The sequence below is a fragment of the Orycteropus afer genome, unplaced genomic scaffold, assembly GCF_000298275.1.
Source record: "Orycteropus afer afer isolate SDZICR_OR568_19922 unplaced genomic scaffold, OryAfe1.0 scaffold00155, whole genome shotgun sequence".
Classification (NCBI taxonomy): Eukaryota; Metazoa; Chordata; class Mammalia; order Tubulidentata; family Orycteropodidae; genus Orycteropus; species Orycteropus afer.
This window is the reverse complement of record NW_006921742.1, coordinates 4,235,909-4,254,007: the sequence shown is the minus strand read 5'-3', so window position 1 is coordinate 4,254,007 and position 18,099 is coordinate 4,235,909. Positions and strand designations below refer to the sequence as shown.

At 42.0% G+C, this 18,099-nt stretch overlaps 1 protein-coding gene across 1 annotated transcript in view; it reads left to right on the top strand.

Annotated features, from left to right (window-relative positions):
• The window catches only part of ARFGEF3 (ARFGEF family member 3), a 232,027-nt gene that overhangs the window by 116,455 nt on the left and 97,473 nt on the right, over nucleotides 1–18,099 (top strand). Inside the window, exons 8-10 of the mRNA XM_007946301.2 lie at nucleotides 2,823–2,901; nucleotides 12,709–12,813; nucleotides 13,837–14,170. Coding sequence (XP_007944492.1) covers nucleotides 2,823–2,901; nucleotides 12,709–12,813; nucleotides 13,837–14,170 — 518 coding nt within the window. The remainder of the gene's footprint in view (nucleotides 1–2,822; nucleotides 2,902–12,708; nucleotides 12,814–13,836; nucleotides 14,171–18,099) is intronic.

The following is an 18,099-nucleotide window of genomic DNA, read 5'->3' as shown; positions in this document are numbered from 1 at the left end:
ACCATTTCCCTTAGAGCTTCTGCTTAGCTTTGCCTTCTGTGGTATATTTAATCAGCTGTTGTCAAACTTCACTGACACTCATTTAATGCCAGCCACACCTATTCCTCTTCCAACCATGCAAGGTTACCTTCTGTCTTGGGGCTGTTGATTTTTGTTTCTTTGTTTTATTACTTCATTCTCCATGAAATCAAGTGTTGCTAAAATGAGAACTGGATAGGGGTGGTAGAAATTTGATCGGCATCCAGTGCCATTGTACCACAAATATGCTTGTGAAATACCAATTTCTCAACATGAACAGTGAGTTACGTGGCTCACAGAGGTTCTCGAAGAACAGACAGTCCGGCTTAAGTAGCAGATGAAATCAGGGTGAGGAGGCTTCTTCTGACCCCCAGGAAAAGAAAAAGTAGCAGTCAACATGTAATGGACACTCAGAAATTTTAAAATAATGTTTGGTTTCTAAAAGAGATGAAAAATTCAATCTTCGGATTAAAAATTGAACTATAGGTTTCATTTCAGACAGTATTCGGTCATTTTTTTGAATATTGAAAACTGCATTATTTCACTAGTTAATCAGAGGAAAAGGGGATGGGATGTGGAAAAGATGAAAAAGGGAGGGAATGAAAAGGCGAGAACAAATGCCACAGGTGGGAGGAAAAAGCGTAGAAGAACGATAAAGTGAAATGCTTAGTAATTTCTGAGGCATTGGTTGGGTGTGTTGCCATGGTCATGTCTTGCTATGTTCTTGGGCAGGAGGCCAGGAAGTGGTCCAGCGTCTTGGTACTTTCTGAAGCTCTCAGTCATGTGTTCCAAAGTGTTCCCCTTATCTTTTCCTGTTTTTTGGCTACTACAGTTTTCAAAAAATCTTCACTTTAATATAGGATGATTTGATAAACTGAAAAGGGGATCAAAGTCCTCTTAGTCAAGGATACATTTTTAAATATATATTGATTTAAAAAATCAGGGCACACATTTAAAATTGATCTAAAACTGAGTTTGAATTTTACTTATAGATTGTATTTATTTTAAAGCTATGTGTTTATCATTATAACTTATTTCTCAATTACGCCACCAGAGCTCCTGTTCCTTCATTTAAGATCTTAAATTCTGAGGACCTGTCTGGTTCTTTAGTGCTGCCATAATAGAAAGACTAGAGTGAATGGCTTAACAAACAGAAATGTATTCTCTTACTGTTTGTTGTTGTTGTTATGTGCCATCGAGTCTGACCCGACTCATAACGACCCCTCCTTGGGTTTCCGAGGCAGTATCACTGTGGAAGTAGATTGCCCAACCTTCCTTCCGAGTAGTGGCTGGTGGGTTTGAACTGCCAGCCTTCTGGTTAGCAGTCAAGTGCCTTGGGCACTATGCTACCAGAGCCCTTCTCTTACTGTTTAGGAGACTAGAAGTTCAAATTCTGAGCAGACTAGGGGCTGGGTGAAGGCCCCTTGACCTTGGGCTGAAGCTCTGCCTCTTACTCCAGGCCCACTGGAATGAGAGGCACCTCCTAACTCTGGCAGCTGCTGGCTGCTGATGCTGACAGACCCAAGGCCGACAGGTAAAATGGAATAATTCCAAGATTAGTAGGCAACATGGCCGGCCAATAGTTCAAATCCCGAACCAGTCCCAAGATTGGCAGGCAACATGGCAGACCACTGGAGACTCAGCCAGATGCGGGATCTAGATGTGCCAAAAAGCTAGAGGCCTTTCTCAAAGCTTCTCCTTATATACTGGAAGCAAGCCATACCTGAAGGCAACTATTTACCTGCTCACAGCAGATTCTACCATGGAGATGATTACAATCTCATCATAGGGAATAACTGCATCCAGCTACCCAGCCAGTCAAACCCACAGCCCAGCCAAGTTGACACACATCCTTAAGTAACACAGAACCAAAACATTTTTCTTTCTCCTACTCTCCTCCAACTTTACTTTTATTTTCTCTCTTATACTCTTGCCATTTTTTCTTTATCTACCTTGACCCCATGGTCATCCATTTATATACTCTTTCATCAAATACTTAGTGGATTATTAATTTTGAATACTTTTATATGCTATTTCGCTTCACCAAACAGTGTGTGAAATTGCAATTATTATCTCATTTTGCCGAAAAGAAAACCGAAGCTTTCCCAAGTTCACATAATCAGTAAGTTATGGACCAGTCCTTGAATGGATCCCAAACTCCTTCCTTTTTCCAGTACACTTCAGTGCATCTGTGGGAGCATTAGAATACACAGGGAGGGGAACATTATTTTTATGGCATTGACTGTGTCTCCATTAACAACAAAGACCTTGTGCCCTCTGGACACACACATAAGTATCTGGCAAATATTTAAAATAGGTGAGGATGGTGATTCATTCAATGGTTTTGCCCCTTTTCTTTGGCTACCTAGTTCCAAAAGCCCATCATTCCTTCATGCTACCATATTTTATCCCTCTAGGACACAACTCAAATCTTCTCAGAAACTCGAGTGGTCAAAATAAGGGATGCGTGAACTAAATATTAAATTGTCAGTTGAGTATTTTTGGTTTTCAGTTACCCAGATTTTCTTTAGTTCAGTGTGAATCAATTTTATTTATAATAATAAACAGAATTTTTTTTTATAGACTATCTTTTGAGTGTTCTGCTTTACAAAGAAATAATTATGTTCAATTCCTGTCTTTTCTGTGATAGTTCTAAGACTTTTGGTGGCCCAAGAGAGGCTCACCATCTGAAAATCATCCTTGCATTCCTAGAAACATCAAAAATGGAAAATGGGAAGGACTGTTGAGGTAACTTCAGTGCCTCCTGCTACTGCCTAACACCTAGAACTTCCTCTGTTTTAAAGGGTCAACAGTAGAGTCCCTCTGTGATGATGTTGTCTCTGTACTCACTGTCCTTTGTGAGAAGCTACAAGCCGCCATAAAGTAAGTGCTTCAGATACTCTTGCTCTTATTCACCATGGGTAATCCCTCCACATGAAGCTGAGTAGAAAGAATGTTGGGCTAAGGCTAATTGCTGTGAGGGCTGGTCCTGGCCTGTGCATGTCCCAGCTGTCGAACCTTAAATGAGTCTTAAATGCAGGGAACAGTGCTGCACATGCCTCTCCTGTCAAATGAGGGCTTGGACTGTGGGGTCTTTCTCTATTTCTCACTCAGCCTATGTGTTCACATACTTGTCTTTAAAAAAAGAACATGTCACCCTGATGTTTATGTACGTTTCTTTTTTGCATGTAAGTTTAATCAATAATATTAGTTCATTTAAGGTGATGTCTATTACTCCAACTCTCCAAGTAGCAACTTAATAAGATAACTTATGCATCTGTTGTTAAAGCCAAACCATAAAAAGGCCAAACTTTCCAAGATGGAATGAAAAGTCTCTACTTCATTAATTCTAAATTTATACTTAATTACAAAATTTTATAGCACAGTAAGATTCCGAGTTGTGAAAAACATACTAAGCTATTATTTACTGATAAATAAAGCATTTAATATTTCAGAACATTCTTATTCATGGAATTTGTATATAGTAATGAGCTGGGAGAAATTCTCCACTTTCTGACATGAGCAAGGTCTCTCATGTTGCTGGAAACATTGCAGAAACTTATTTTTTGTTGTTGTTTATATTTCAGAAACTAGTTATATTTTAAGCTAAGCTTAGAATTCCTCTGAAAAGTTGTTGCTAAATGGGTTTTACAGCAATTTAAACAGTGTTCTTTTAGGCCTGCATGTTTGACCAAATGAAGTTCTCTTTGTATTAAAAATAACCAAACCTAAACTCACTGTCATCAAATCAACTCTGACTCAAGCAACCCCCATTATATTTCCAAGAGGGTATATCTTGGAAGTAGATTGCATCCTCTTTCTTCTGAAGAGCGCCTGGTGGATTTGAGCCACCAACTTTTTGGTTAGCAGTCAAATACCTTAGGCACAGTGCCCTAGAGCTCCTTAAATTAGGTCCTTAAAAAATTATGAGACCTATTTAATACATGGGTAGCACCAGTCAGAGAGGAGCTTTGGTAGCATAGTGGATAAGGTATTTTTCTGCTAACCAGAGGGTTAGTGGTTCAAACCCACCACTTGCTCCATGGAAGAAAGATGGGGCAATCTACTTCTGTAAAGATTTACAGCCTTGGAAACCCAATGGGGGGCTTGCTATGAATCGGAATTGACTAGATGGCAGTGAGTTTGGTTTGGTTTTGGATCGTTTGGGAAGAAAAGCACTTAACCTCATCCCCATCTCCACCCTCAGATTTCTGCCACCCTACCTTTCAAGGCAGGATCCAGGTGTGAGCATTTCTTTTCCCACAGGAAAGATATGTCTTACAGCATAGGGGATATAAATGGCTCCCCCGGGTCCTGCTCTGAGTCCTTAGGAGGCACTAATGGTTAAGTACCTGGCTATTAACTAAAAGTTTTGGTGATTCAAACCTACCCAGAAGAAGCCTACCCAGAGGCACCTCAGAAGAAGAGCTTGCTGATCTGCTTCTGACAGGTCACAAAACAACCTTATGGAGTAAACTTCTACTTTGTACATCTGGGGTCACCACGAGAGGAAACAACTGGACAGCAATGAGTTTGAGTTTGTTTGTTTGCTTTGGGCTTCCCTCCTCATCCTTCCTGACTATTATCATCCCACCTGAAGGGCTCCAGCACCTCTTGCAGTGAACCCCATCTGCCAGGTGCCCATGTGACCTGGTTTGCCTGGGACAGTCCCAGTTTATGCCCGTTGGTAATAATTTTAATCACTCTCTTTCACTCTCAGAAGTATCCTTGTTACATAGTCATCCTGCCCATCCATGACCAGAGTTTAGACCTCTTCTAGCACTAACTCTGCCCCAGCTCTTCCCAGTTCCAGCGACGGCATTGTGTCAGGGCTGGAGTATATTTCTCATTGGCTTCTCTTCTAAGACCTGATCAAAAGTGGTATTTAATTACTATAGGCATTATCTTTGTTGGATTAAAACCCCAGTTCTGCCATTTACTAGCTCTTGACTTTGGGCAAAGCTCTAAACTCCCATAAGGTTGGGCTTCCTCATTTGTAAGATAAGGATTTGTATTAGGGCTTTTGTAAGGATCAAATTAGAAGATTTATTTAACAGGCTGTTGCTGCCCACCAGGCAAAGAGCACCAAGGACACCTAAGGTTAATAGAATTAGGTTATTATCTTCCTGAAACAAGGAATCTATATACTGTGGAGAGCCATTAAGTAAAAGGGTGATAGGAAAATTGTTATAGGATTTCATCTTGAGTTACATGATTTGGGGGTGGATTAAAGGAAATGAGGGTTCTGTTCAAGGCAGCAGGAGCTATCATAAAGTAAGGGCATTCTAACATTGGACATTTGATTTTTACCTGACAGGTGGGATGCATAGTTGGGAGGTAGCATAGTTAGGGAGCTCTGGTGGTGTAGTGGGTAAGGTATTTGGCTGCTAACAAGGTCAGCAATTCCAACCCACCAGCTGCTCAGTGGGAGGAAGATGAGGTGATCTATTTCTGTAAAAATTTACAGCCTTGTAAACCCGATGGGAGTTGCTCTTAGTTGGAATCAACTCTGACAGTGGGTTTTTTTTTTTTTTTTTTTTTTTTTTTGGTAGTGTAGTAATGAGAGCCTTGGTGGCATGGTGATTAAGCACTCGACTGCTGACAGGCTGGTGATTCAGACCCACCCAGTGACTTGGCAGGAGAAAGATCTGACAATCTGCTCCAAGAAAACCCTGTGAGGCAGTTCTACTCTGAGTGAGCCTTCTAGCATGGCACCCATTGTTAAAACATCTCATGTGGTGTCCCATCAATTCCTGGAGCCTTGTTTTTTTGTCAATGCCTTCAGCGCAGCTTGGACTTCATCCTTCAGTACCATCAGTTCTTGATCATATACTCCCTCCGGAAAAGGTTGAACATCAACCAGTTCTTTTTGGTACAGTGACTGCGTGTATTCCTTCATCTTCTTTTGGTGTTTCCTGTGTCATTCCATATTTTGTCTATAGAGTCCTTCATAGTGCAACTTGAGACTTGAATTTTTCCTTCAGTTCTTTCAGCTTGAGAAATGCCAAGCATGTCCTTCTCTTTTGGTTTTCTAATTCCAGGTCTTCTCACATTTCATTATAATATTTTACTTTATCTTCTTGAGCCACCCTCTGAAAGATGGCTTGAGGCATCTTGTTATAGAGCTTAATGGTTTCTATAGGGTTCTCATACTCTTATCTGGTTTTTTAATATTTCTTCTGGTCATGATTCTACCTCTAAGGACTTTGCTTTCTTTGATTGTGGTCTTTCTTTTCATGATTCCATTACCCTAATATTGGAGTCCTGTTGACAAGCCAGGAGTGCAGCATGCTTACTTTTGTGCCCACCTGGTCAGAGGGGCCTTGGCTGCTCTTACTCTTATGGTTCAAAGAATGTAGCACTTTCCGCAGTTCTGCAGTACTTTCCTCTTGAGCTATCTCTTTCTTCCCTTAAATTTTTATAACCTATAGTTTCTTCTGGTCATACTGCCTGAACTCCTTCTGTGTCTACTAGCTGTACTTGTTGCCTTTTACTTCTAAACAGATTCTTTCTGAGATCACACCATGGTCAGTACTTTCCATCAACAACAATTTCCACAATCAGTGACTGCATACTTCATAGGGCTTTTAGTTCTGTAGGGGTTTGTATGTTCCATCTCTCAGGCAGATTTAGAAAATGCATTCAGGTACATACAATGATTCACTCACATGCGTTGGAGATGTGGTATTAATAGATTTCTATATTAGGCAAGTTGAGTTACAAGATGCTGTTTAAATCCAAGAATTTTTGGAAGGAGAATTTGGCTTAGGAAAATATTTGTTCATTATCTGCCTATCTATCTCCTGCTACCCTTTTCCCCCTTCCCTCTCCTCCCAATACAGAATATTAGAGTGGAATCTATGCCAAAGCAGTTGGAGTCAGTGAGACAAGGCTAGGTGTTTATACCATTTGTTCTAATTCCGGTCACATAATTACCTAATGCTCTTTTTATCCTAACTAAATTTGAATCTGTTTTTTAAGAGAAGCAAAGTCAACGTTTAAAAAGCAATAAGAACAACAACAACAACAAAAAAAAAAAAAACACTCTAAGAACTCTGTTGTTGTGTGTCCTCATGTTGCTTCCGACTCATAATGACTGTATGTAACAAAGTAGAACTGCCCCATAGAGTTTCCTAGATGATAATCCTTATGGAGGGAGTCCTGGGAACACAAAGGCTAAGCACTAGGCTGCTAACTGAAAGGTCAGCAGTTCGAACCCACCAGCCACTCCACAGGAGAAAAGACCTGGTGATCTGTTTCCAAAAAGATTACAACCTAGGAAACTCTACGGGGGCAGTTCTACCCATCATTTCATGACTCAAAATCCACTTGACAGCATATAACAACAACAACAGTCTTTGCAGGAGCAGATTGTCTGTCTTTTCTCCCACCGAGTTGTTGGTGGATTTAAACCACTGCCCTTTTGGTTAGCAGCCAAGCATTTAAGCACTGCACCACCAGGGCCCCTTTTATAAGAACTCCAGAGATCCAGAATGTGCTACCAAACTTCCCTCACAGGAACCTTGTGAAGATGGGTGACTGCTTAGCCTTCATGGCCCACTGGTCTACTCATGAGAGTTCTTCTCTGTGGGTCACGTGGCTAGAAGAAATTCACAGGTGGGCTGAGGATGAGCCCAGCAGATACTCGACCTCCCAACCATGAAATGCTCAAACAAAAGACCAGAAGTAACTGCCACCCTCCTGAATAGGCAGATTTTTCCCTAGTGGTCTGCCCCCCAACTCCCAGGGAAAAAAATCTTCATTTCTCCTTCATTTTTTTTTCTTTTTTAATTGTGATTTGGGTACAAATTTACAAGGCAGATTCATTTTACTCTCAACCGTTCATGAACATTGGATTTCATGGCCCCAATTACAATCCCCAAACACAAAAACTCTCCTCCCCTCTATTCCCTGTGACTACCCCCTCCCTGTACCCTTCCTATCTATGCATTCCCGTCTGACCAGCTTTCCCCGTACTTGAAAGCTGCCCCTCTGATGTTTCATGGTTCCAAGGGGTGCATCTCCCTAGGGTAGGTGGATGTATCTCCCTGGGGTAGGTGTTCTGTTTGTAGACCTTTCAACTATTGGGCTGAGAGCCAATCCACGGAAATGAGTCCATTTCCAGGCCTGAAGGATAACCCAGGGCCATAGTCTCAGGGGTTTGACCAGTCTCTATCCAATCAATAATTCTGGTCATTTTTGTGTTTTTGAATTTTGTTCCACATTTTTCCTCCCATTCTATCCAGGATCTCAAATTTTGATCCCTTTCTGAGTGGTTAGCATTGGTAGCTGGGCACCATCTAGTTATTCTGGTCTCAGGGTAGTGAAGGCTGAGGTCCTTGTAGTCCATCATATCTTTGGACTAATTGTTTCCAAATGACTTTTATTTTCTTCCCTCTACTTTGCTCCAGATGAGAGGAGACCAATAGTTGCATCTTAGATGGCTGCTCAAAAGCTTTTAAGACCCAAGTTACCACTCATCAAAGTAGGATAGAGAAGATTTTTATGTACTATGTTGTGCCAATTGAGCATGATGTCTCCTGAGACTACAGGCCTGGTGATTCTCTCCCACAAGGTGTTTGATTGTCTCTGAAAAGCTACTCCGAGCCTGTCCTCTGTTAAGTTCTGTAATATATGTGGATAATTTTGTAGCACAAGTACATACATAAGACTGTCATCGGCCAAATCTATCCTTGCTTTGGGGTATATTCCTGTTTGCCTACCCCGGCCTGATTTTCTCACTTGTCTAAACATTTACCCATAGGCTGGTGTTTGGTGCCAGTGGTAATGCAGTATTGCACCTGTCATAGTATTTGCCTCTGTTTCTATCTTTTTGTGCACATATCTGTGTCCCCCGCTTTCCCATTGTCACCGTGCTTGTCACAGACTTTCCATGCCATTCCTCCCTTTCCCTCCCTTCCCAGTAACCTTCCCTAGTGCATTTTAAAATAATTGCCTGGTTTCTAGACCCCTTCTTGCCCTGTGCATTCTGTGTATGTGTCTGGCTACAGTCAGACAAATACTCAATGCTTATATGGTGTTCACATTTGTATGTGTATCTAGTGAGGGGTATTGATGAAGGTATGTCCATTTTTAACAGCCTTTTTCATGATAGAAAGGCCCTAATCACCTGTTTTCCAGTCTGCTGCAGCCCACAGAAAAGCTGCCACGCTCAGTCAGTCTCCAAGGAGACTCTCAGGCTAGTTTCCTTGGCAATGCATTGCCTCATTGGTGAGTCACAGGACTTGGAGTTGCACACTTTGTAGATACTCATAGGAACCGTGGTTGTTCAGAGCTTTTTGATGATTTCAGAAATTGAGAATCTTCATTGTCCATGATTATTTTCCTTTTGTGATTCTAGACTGACAGATTGAGAGAGAAAGAAATGTTTTAATTTGGTCATTTAATAGTTATCATTCTACTATGGATTGAGTGATAGGTCAGAGATTAAGCTGGGACTATTTTGGTAAAATAGAGAATCACCAAAAATTAGAGAAACCCTCAGTGAGGTGGATTGACACAATAGCCACAACAGTGGGCTTTAACACAGCAACCGTCATGGGGATGGCACAGGCCAGGTGACATTTCCTTCTGTTATACATAAGGTCACCATGAGTCAGAGCCAGAACCGACGCAACAGCAAATAACAACAGCAGCAGAGCAAAGCCAGCTCTGAAATACTCTTCCGCAACTGAATTTTTAAAATGTGGCTGTGGTGATTATGTTTGTGTGTCAACTTGGCTGGGCCTGGTTGAGTGGCTAGGCAGCTGGTGATAGTTATTCCCCATGATGAAACTGGCAATCAACTCCATAGTGGGACCTACCACAAGCAGCTGAGTAACAGCTTTAGGGATGTGGTCTGCTCCTCGTATATAAGAAACAGCTTTGGGAATAGTCTCTAGCTTATGGCACCTTGAACCCTGCATGTAGCTGTGTTGTTGTTCAGCAGACTGCCATGCTCTGCCAATCTTAGGAATTTCAATGGACTTGAATCAATGGCCTACCCTGCGGTTTGGTAACATCGGGACTGTGCCATTTTATTTGTCGACCTTGGGCTTGTTAGCCTCAGCAGCCAGTAGCTGCCTGAGTGAAGAGATGCCTCTAGCTTCAGTGGGCCAGGAGCAAGAGGCACAGCTGAAGCCCAAGGTCAAGGGGCTTTCACACAGCCCCTAGAGCCTGGCACTTGGAACTTGGACTTCTAGCCTCCCAAATTGTAAGAGAATAAACTGTTTATTCAAGCCATCCCATTTGTGGTATATTCCTGTCAGAGTGGCACTAGGGAACCAGAACAGTGGCTTATCATTCATGTTGTGCCTCCCACCCCATTTTGTCCCTTCCAACCTGTTTTATATTGAAAGTGATCTTTCCAAAACATAAATCTGGTCATGTCTCACCTTTTTTTGACAAAGTCCAGATATCTTAGCCTGGCCTGCTAGACTCTTCCTGATCTGCCCCTGCCCACCTCTCGACACTCTCCCTTTTTGGATGGACACCGTTATGCTCTGTTCTTCAACCACAGCAGCCTAATCTTCTTCCTCTTCTGTCTCTCATTCTTCCCACGTACCCTCTCCCCGACTCCTCACATGACTGACTCATACTTGAATTGGCTCTCTACTAAGATACCATTTTCTTTGGAAATCCTGTCTGGATCTTTCCAAGGAGGGTGAGGAACCCCCTTATATGCTCTCATAGAACCTTGTGTTAAATTATTCATTATAGCAACTTCCCACATGGTGCTTTATCTGCTTGCTTGCTTACTTAACTACCTAGGCCCACAAGAATAACCTATTTCAGGTCAGGAAGAATTTCCTGTTCACAAGTATAGGGAATAGGAGCCTAGAAACCTAAAGTTCTTACATAGCCCAAGAATGGCTAATGATTTCTTGCCTTTCTTATTCTTTTTCCAACCACCACTTTCCTCATGGCAACTAGTAATTGTTATGGAGACTTGGCCTTTACTCATCTCTTCTTCTACCCTTAGAGGGTGTGATAGAGTAAGTCTAAATATAAGTGGAATTTCCCTCTTCAAAATAGTAGTAGTATATTCATCATTGCACAATTGTCGGTGAACGAGACATCATTGGAGAGTATGGGTCAGCAAATTTTTCTATAAAGAGCCACATATTATCTCTGTCTTACATTCTTTGTTTTTGATTGTTTTATAGCCCTTTAAAATATAAAACCTTTATTAGCTGTGGGCATGATGTTTCCTTCAGCCTTTTTAGAGCACAGTGTCACTTTGACAGATAGACAGCACAAGAATGTTTCACATAGCAGTTGAATGAGGACCCCCTACCCAGGCCTCTGTCTTTCTATCTTTTGCAACTAGGAAATTTCTCTTAATTTGACAGTTGCTCTAGTGGCATAGTGATTAAAGCATTCAGCTGCTATCCAAAAAATCAGTGGTTTAAACCCCCCAGCCACTATGCAGGAGAAAGATGAGGCAGTCTGCTTCCATAAAGATTTACAGCCTGGGAAACACTATGGGGCATTTCTGCTCTGTCCTTTGGGGTCACTGTGAGTTGGAATTGACTTGATGGCAGTGGGTTTTGTTTTGTTTTGTTTTTAATGGATGTAAACTTCTTGCCTTTGGGAGGATCTGATGATAACTTCTCCCGCTTCCTGTCTCTTTAGGCTTCTAGTCTGTCACCAGCTTCACTTTTTCCTTCCACTCCCTTCTCTTGGAAGTTACTTGAAATGTAAAGGACACTAGTCTTCCTTAAGGGATTTTGTGGAAAATAGAACTTAAATTAGGAGAAAAGAGACACAGCAAAATTATTATGAAAAATAAGTTTCTCCTTTCTCTGAGTATTCCATTCCATACAGAATTCCTGATTGAATTATCTTAAACTGTTCATTATATATTTGTATTATATGTGACCTTGGTAGTTGAGTTTTTCCTTGGCCCCATCAGTCACTATTGCCACCCACCTGAATTTCAGTGTTTTCTGTTGGGCTTGGCAGAGGACTTAATCTGGATGTAAGAATGTGCTTCCCATAAAGGTTTTGTACTTGGCTCTATTGTGGAATCTCATAATAATTGTTTTTGGGAGAAATAATTTGTCTATTGAAAGGCCATGGTGCTTCAAAACTAAAGAGTAAAAGCCAATACAATGTAGTCACATATTGATCAATTAATATAAAGAATGCTAGGTTTCTTAACAAGTTTAGATAAATAGAAGTATTGAAAATTAGTGTTTCTGGAATAAACTGTGGGTTTAAGTTAATAATTATGTACCAAGATTGCTCTATTAACTATACAAAATGTACCATGAGATGTAATAATATGTGATGTTAATAGGGGAACTAGGTGGGGGAGAAGGCCTGATGATCTATTCTGAAAAATGGGCATTGAAAACCCTGCAGAGCACAGTTCTGCGCTGACACACATGGGGTGGAATCAACTCCATGGAATGTTTTTGTGTTTGGTGTCATGTGTGTGTTTGTGGGGGGGGGGGCGATCTGAGGGGGTGTAATGTAATAACTTTCAGTAGTATTTATTCAATTTTCCTGTAAATCTAAAACTACTCTAAAAACTAATATCTACTACTAATAATAAATCCTAACCCTACCCCCAAATTAATGTTTCTACAATGGGTAACGTTTTTCCACACATTTCCCCACACAGCCCCTCTCTGATTTCACTTTTTATTCTGAGTGTGTCTGTGTGCTGCTTTTGCTTCTCCCCAGTGACAACCAGCAGCTGCAGCTGCTATACTCTGAGTGTGTCCTGTCCGTGCTCAGCAGCTGCTCTGCCTCCATGCACCTGCACCGGGGCTTCACAGACCTCATCTGGTGAGCACATGTGCCTCCTCCTTCCACCTGTGCCTGGGGTCCCATCTTACAGCATCCGTGGTCACCAGGAGTTCCCTCAGAGTGAGAGTAGCCTACAGGGAACTCTGCTTACAGGCGTGAGACCAAAACACAGAGAGAAACTGATGATAGTTGGACTGAAATAACACTTCCTCTTAAATTTTGCTTACATCATAGGATCATGATCAATAGGAGTGAAAAGACTTTCTAGGTTATCAGCTTGTTCTAAAAACATGGAAAATCACCAGAAACTTGTGCCAGGGGGACAAGAGATACTGAGCCTTATTCTCAGACCAACCTTATTCTCCATCGTGATCTGAATACTAGTCACGTAGTCCCTGGGTAGTTCAAACATTTAACATATTCTGCTGGTAACCAAAAGCTTGGCAGTTCAAGTCTACCCAGGAATGCCTCAGATGAAAGGCCTGGTGATCTACTTCCCAAAAAATGAGCTATTGAAAACCCTGTGGAGCAGGATTCTACTCTGACACACATAAGGTCACCACGAGTTGGAATGGACCCCATGGCAACTGGTTTTGAATCATAGTCATAGATTACCAGATGGGGCCCATAGGCAACCACCTAGTTGCTCTGAGTTATTGAAATTTCCCATAGGAAGGAAGTCAAATGATATGTGTCAGTATGGAATTTAAAATTAACTTTTTAAATGAGAAGTACAAGTCATCTATTAATAGGAAAACAAAACTTCATAACTAAGCCATTTACATTGTGATCCATTTCTTCATGTGGGATGGTTTCTTAATCCTTCTCTAGATATTATATTTAGGTAACCCCTACTTGAGTTATGAGGCATAGTTTTCTCTTGATATCCATAGAAGTGATGGAGAGACATGGAAAACTAGAGCAGAATGTTGCCAAAAAAAGACACAGTCAAGAACCCAACTCTTATTAGTCATATATGTGGCCTCTGGTATTTACCTGCAGGATGGTAGTCACAGTTACCATTTCACTTGTTAAAATATTTCTTCTCCTGTTCCTTCCCAGGAAGAACCTTTGCCCAGCTCTCATAGTCATCCTGGGGAATCCAGTTCTTGACAAAACCATCATTTCAGCCCACAGCAGCAGCACCAGTGCCAGCGTTGAGTCAGACTCTGCAGCCCCAGGCGTTTCTGACCAAGGTCGGGGATCAGGCTGCTCCTCCACGGCGCCAGCCCTGAGCGGGCCTGTGGCGCGGACCATCTACTACATCGCCGCTGAGCTGGTCCGGCTGGTGGGGTCGGTGGACTCCATGAAGCCAGTGCTCCAGTCCCTCTATCACCGCATGCTGCTTTACCCCCCGCCTCAGCACCGGGTAGAAGCCATCAAGATAATGAAAGAGGTAGGGGGCAGTGAAGATCACCACTGGGCTTGTCAAAGGGATCTGAACACAGCATCTTGCCCACAGGAAACACTCAGAAAATGTTTGCTAATCACTTGCTAGAACTTTGCTACCCCACAGAATTCAGTAATGAACAGCATCTCTGCTGGGAACAGTTGGTGTGAGCTTGCATGTGTTGGGGGCCAGGATAATGAGAGGTTGATAAGTGCTCACTGATGTAAAGCCATTTGGTAATGTAGTTAGATGCCTGGTGGTGTTCCATTGAATGTTGCCCTGACCAAGCCCCAGGCCAAGATTCCACTGTGCCACCTTACAGCACGGTTTGTTCTGTTGTTGTTAGCTGCTGTCGAGTTGGCTCTGACTCATGGCAACCTTATATAATGGACCAAAATGTCACCAGTCCTGCACCATCCTTAAAATGATTGCTGTGTCTGAGCTGGCTGTTGCAGCCACTGTGTCATTCATTCTCATCGAGGGTCTCCCTCTTATCTGCCGACCCTCTACCAAGCATGGTGTGCTTCTTCAGCAGTCGGTCCCTCTTGATGACATGCCCAAAGTAAGCAAGTCAGAGTATGCAAATATACATATTTAATCTCCTTCACTAAAATAGCATAAATGACTTCATACTCAGGTTCTACATGATCCCAAAAAGGGCTTTTGGAACCTCTGACTGCTAAAGAGAATCCTTTTGCCCATTCTTATTTCTCATAAATGGCATGACTGGCTGAGAACATTGTCCAGCTTGTAATAGTTATTCCAGAGCCATACAAGGTACTGAAGAAGAATTAGGATTACTTTGCAGATACTTTGAACAAGGATTCTTTGGCATTTTTGTATTTGTAGACTTGTTCATAAGAGTCAAATTGCACTTGCTTTTGGTACCTAACACCAAAAAGAGAGTAATAGCATCCCCTTGTTGATGGTATATTTATCTTCAGCAGTATTTGCTAATAACCAGCTTCTAAAAAATTCAATTTGATTTGCTTCTTGATGTTGTTTTAATGATACTTGATTCTAACAAATAATGGAAAGCTTTGGTCCAGAAGCTCTAGAAATGAGTGATTCAGAGTTAACTGCTGTTACAGAGAATCCATAAACATGCAATGTTGTTGTTGTTGTTGTTATGTGCCGTCGAGTCGGCCCCGACTCATAGCGACCCCTCCTTGGGTTTCCGAGGCAGTATCACTATGGAAGTAGGGTTGCCCAACCTTCCTTCCGAGGAGTGGCCGGTGGGTTTGAACCGCCGGCCTTCTGGTTAGCAGTCAAGTGCTTTAGCCACTATGCTACCAGAGCTCCCAAACATGCAATAACAGGTACTATTTATTTCATGGCCACTGTGTTCCAAGCACTTCATATTTATTATCTTCAATATCATAATAACTTTATGAGCTAATATATATATTTTTACCAATAAAGACTGTTTCCCATGAGAGATTTAGGCAGATGAAGATCAAAAATTTAACTTTAATACTGATCACCCCTAAGGTGATAAGCATGGTATACTGTGGAGGCAGTTAAGATTAGGTGACTGTGTCACCACCCCGACAGCAGTGGGCCTCCCTCAGGGGACCCACCCCTGCTCCTGTCCCATTTATAGCCTGAATGAACAGGAGGAGAGCAGCTTCTAGGTGGGCAGATCTCAGGAACTGGAGAGAGGAAGAGGCTGGTTGAGGATACTCAGCTCCTTCTTCAATTTTATATTTACCAGTGAGATCAGGAGACCCCTTCTGCTGGCATTCCAAAACCAAACCCACTGGGTCGATTCCAACTCAAAGCAACCCTATAGGAAGAGTAGAACTGCCCCATAGTGTTTCCTAGGCTGTAATCTTTACAGAAGCAGACTGCCACCATGAGTGCAGCTGGTGGTTTTGGGTTGCTGACCTTCTGGTTAAAGGCAAAGGCTTTAACATCTCTGGCATGAAGGCTCTTACCATACTTATTACTGAACTGAATTCTTTATAGTGTGATGTGAATGATTCCAGCAGCCCCTTTCTAGAGATGGTCTAGTTACCCATTTCTGCAAGCCTGAGTTTAGAAGTCTGGGTGAGAAACCTCTTTCTGCCACTTATCAGCTAAGTTACAGTGGGCAAAATCATTTAACTCTGAATCGTTCCCATCTGTAAATAGCAACAAATACTGCACTGGTTGCAAGTTTAAAATGCAATAAAGTTTGGGTAAGTACTTTGTAATTAATAGAATGCTAAATAGATCTTTGGTGTACTTATTGTAACTCTAAGGAAGAGAAAAATAAAACATATGGAGGCTGAAAATAGCTGGCCTCGTTACCTTCTGCCTGGAGTAGTGCGTCAGCTCTGGCTGGTCTGCCTGGCTCCTGCCTATCTGTTTTATTCCTTTTGTCTTAGTGGATTTATGTTCATAAAGCACCACTGTTAACAGTTTTTCCACTGCACAGGACACTATATTGGCTATTTTTTGCCTCTCCCACCCAGTCTAAATTACTCTCTCCAGTTTTCAGAGCCTGATATCATCATGCTCATTTCCTATAATTTCCCAAGAGGTACCTTCCCTCCATCTGACTGAGCCAACTTCCTTCAATCCACACCTTCCTGCCTCTGTTCAGAGCCCCTCCCATATCCGCTTAACAGAGTTGAGTGGTTGATTACAGTAGGATGTATGCTCCACATACGTTTATTGTAGGAGGGTAGTATTATGCCTGTATATCCGATAGGGAAGCTAAGGCTCCAGGAGGATGAGTTACTTACCCAAAGCCCTTCACTTTGTGAGTAATAGGGCTGAAACGGAACCTAGATCTTTGAAGCATAGTTGCTCTCTGCTTATCAAAATCCTCTCCCTTACAGCTTTTCTTCCTCAAACCATCGACCTTGCTCTCCTATCCCTCCATCCCACCACCTAGCCACTGATTACCTACCTATCACACTGATTGTATCACACTACAATGTGGAGCAAGTTCCCTGTCTCCTCCAATATAATTTTGTATGCATTTCTTTTGTGTGTTTGCCCCCTGGTATTTAACACTGCAATACCTGAATCCAAATAGCGTTTAGTAAATTAAATTGCCTGGATGACAGATGGACCTGGAGATAGAATGTCCGCAAAGATGGTATTCTGTAAACAGCAGCAACTTTTCTTTTTCCCTTGGAATTGACAGGCTCTGGAGTTATTGCTGCCTCTGGTAGAGCCATTTGGTACCTCAATGCTAAGAAAATACTTTGCATGTGGGGTATGCAGATGTCTAAGTGTAATTTAAATAATAACTTCTTTACCACTGCTAAGGAAATCAATCACGTTTTCCTCTCTTTCATAGATTTTCTAGCTTCCCAAGATCATTTTGCAGGGGCAAGGTTAGAATTAGACACTGGCACCTGAGAAACATGTCCAAGACATGCTGCCCAGGGAGCACAGCACACTAATTTGGGGCAAATTGTTCAGAAAAACAGTAGCTCCAGTTTATATGACAAAACTAACAATTTGGGCAAGTTGGTAACCTTAGATACCAGAATGTGCAGGGTTTAAACACACAAAGAGAGCCACCAGGGAACCTGGGATGTTTGCTTAGCCTTTTGGACTTTGAACACTTGGCATGTTATTTCCCTGTTCCCATTCTGGTTTATCCCGGTGTCATGTACCCGATATGCCTATTAATCAAAGCATACAGCATGTTTTGTCTTACAAAGTACATTCTCTCTTCTGTTTCCACTTTCTAAAAAAAAAAAAAAAAATGAACAACACAGGCATTCCCCAGGGTACTAAGGAGATCCAGTCCTAACTCTGTCTTTAAGAATGTGTAGGTAGACAGGCAGGAATGCATAGGTAAGAAGGACACAAGGAGGGGGTAACCACACATAGGAGGTGGGAAGAGAGCTGTTACAAACGTAGAGATTGCAGTCAGTGTCACAAAGCAAAATGTTTATGAACTGTTGTTGTTGTTGTTGTTGTTAAGTGCTGTC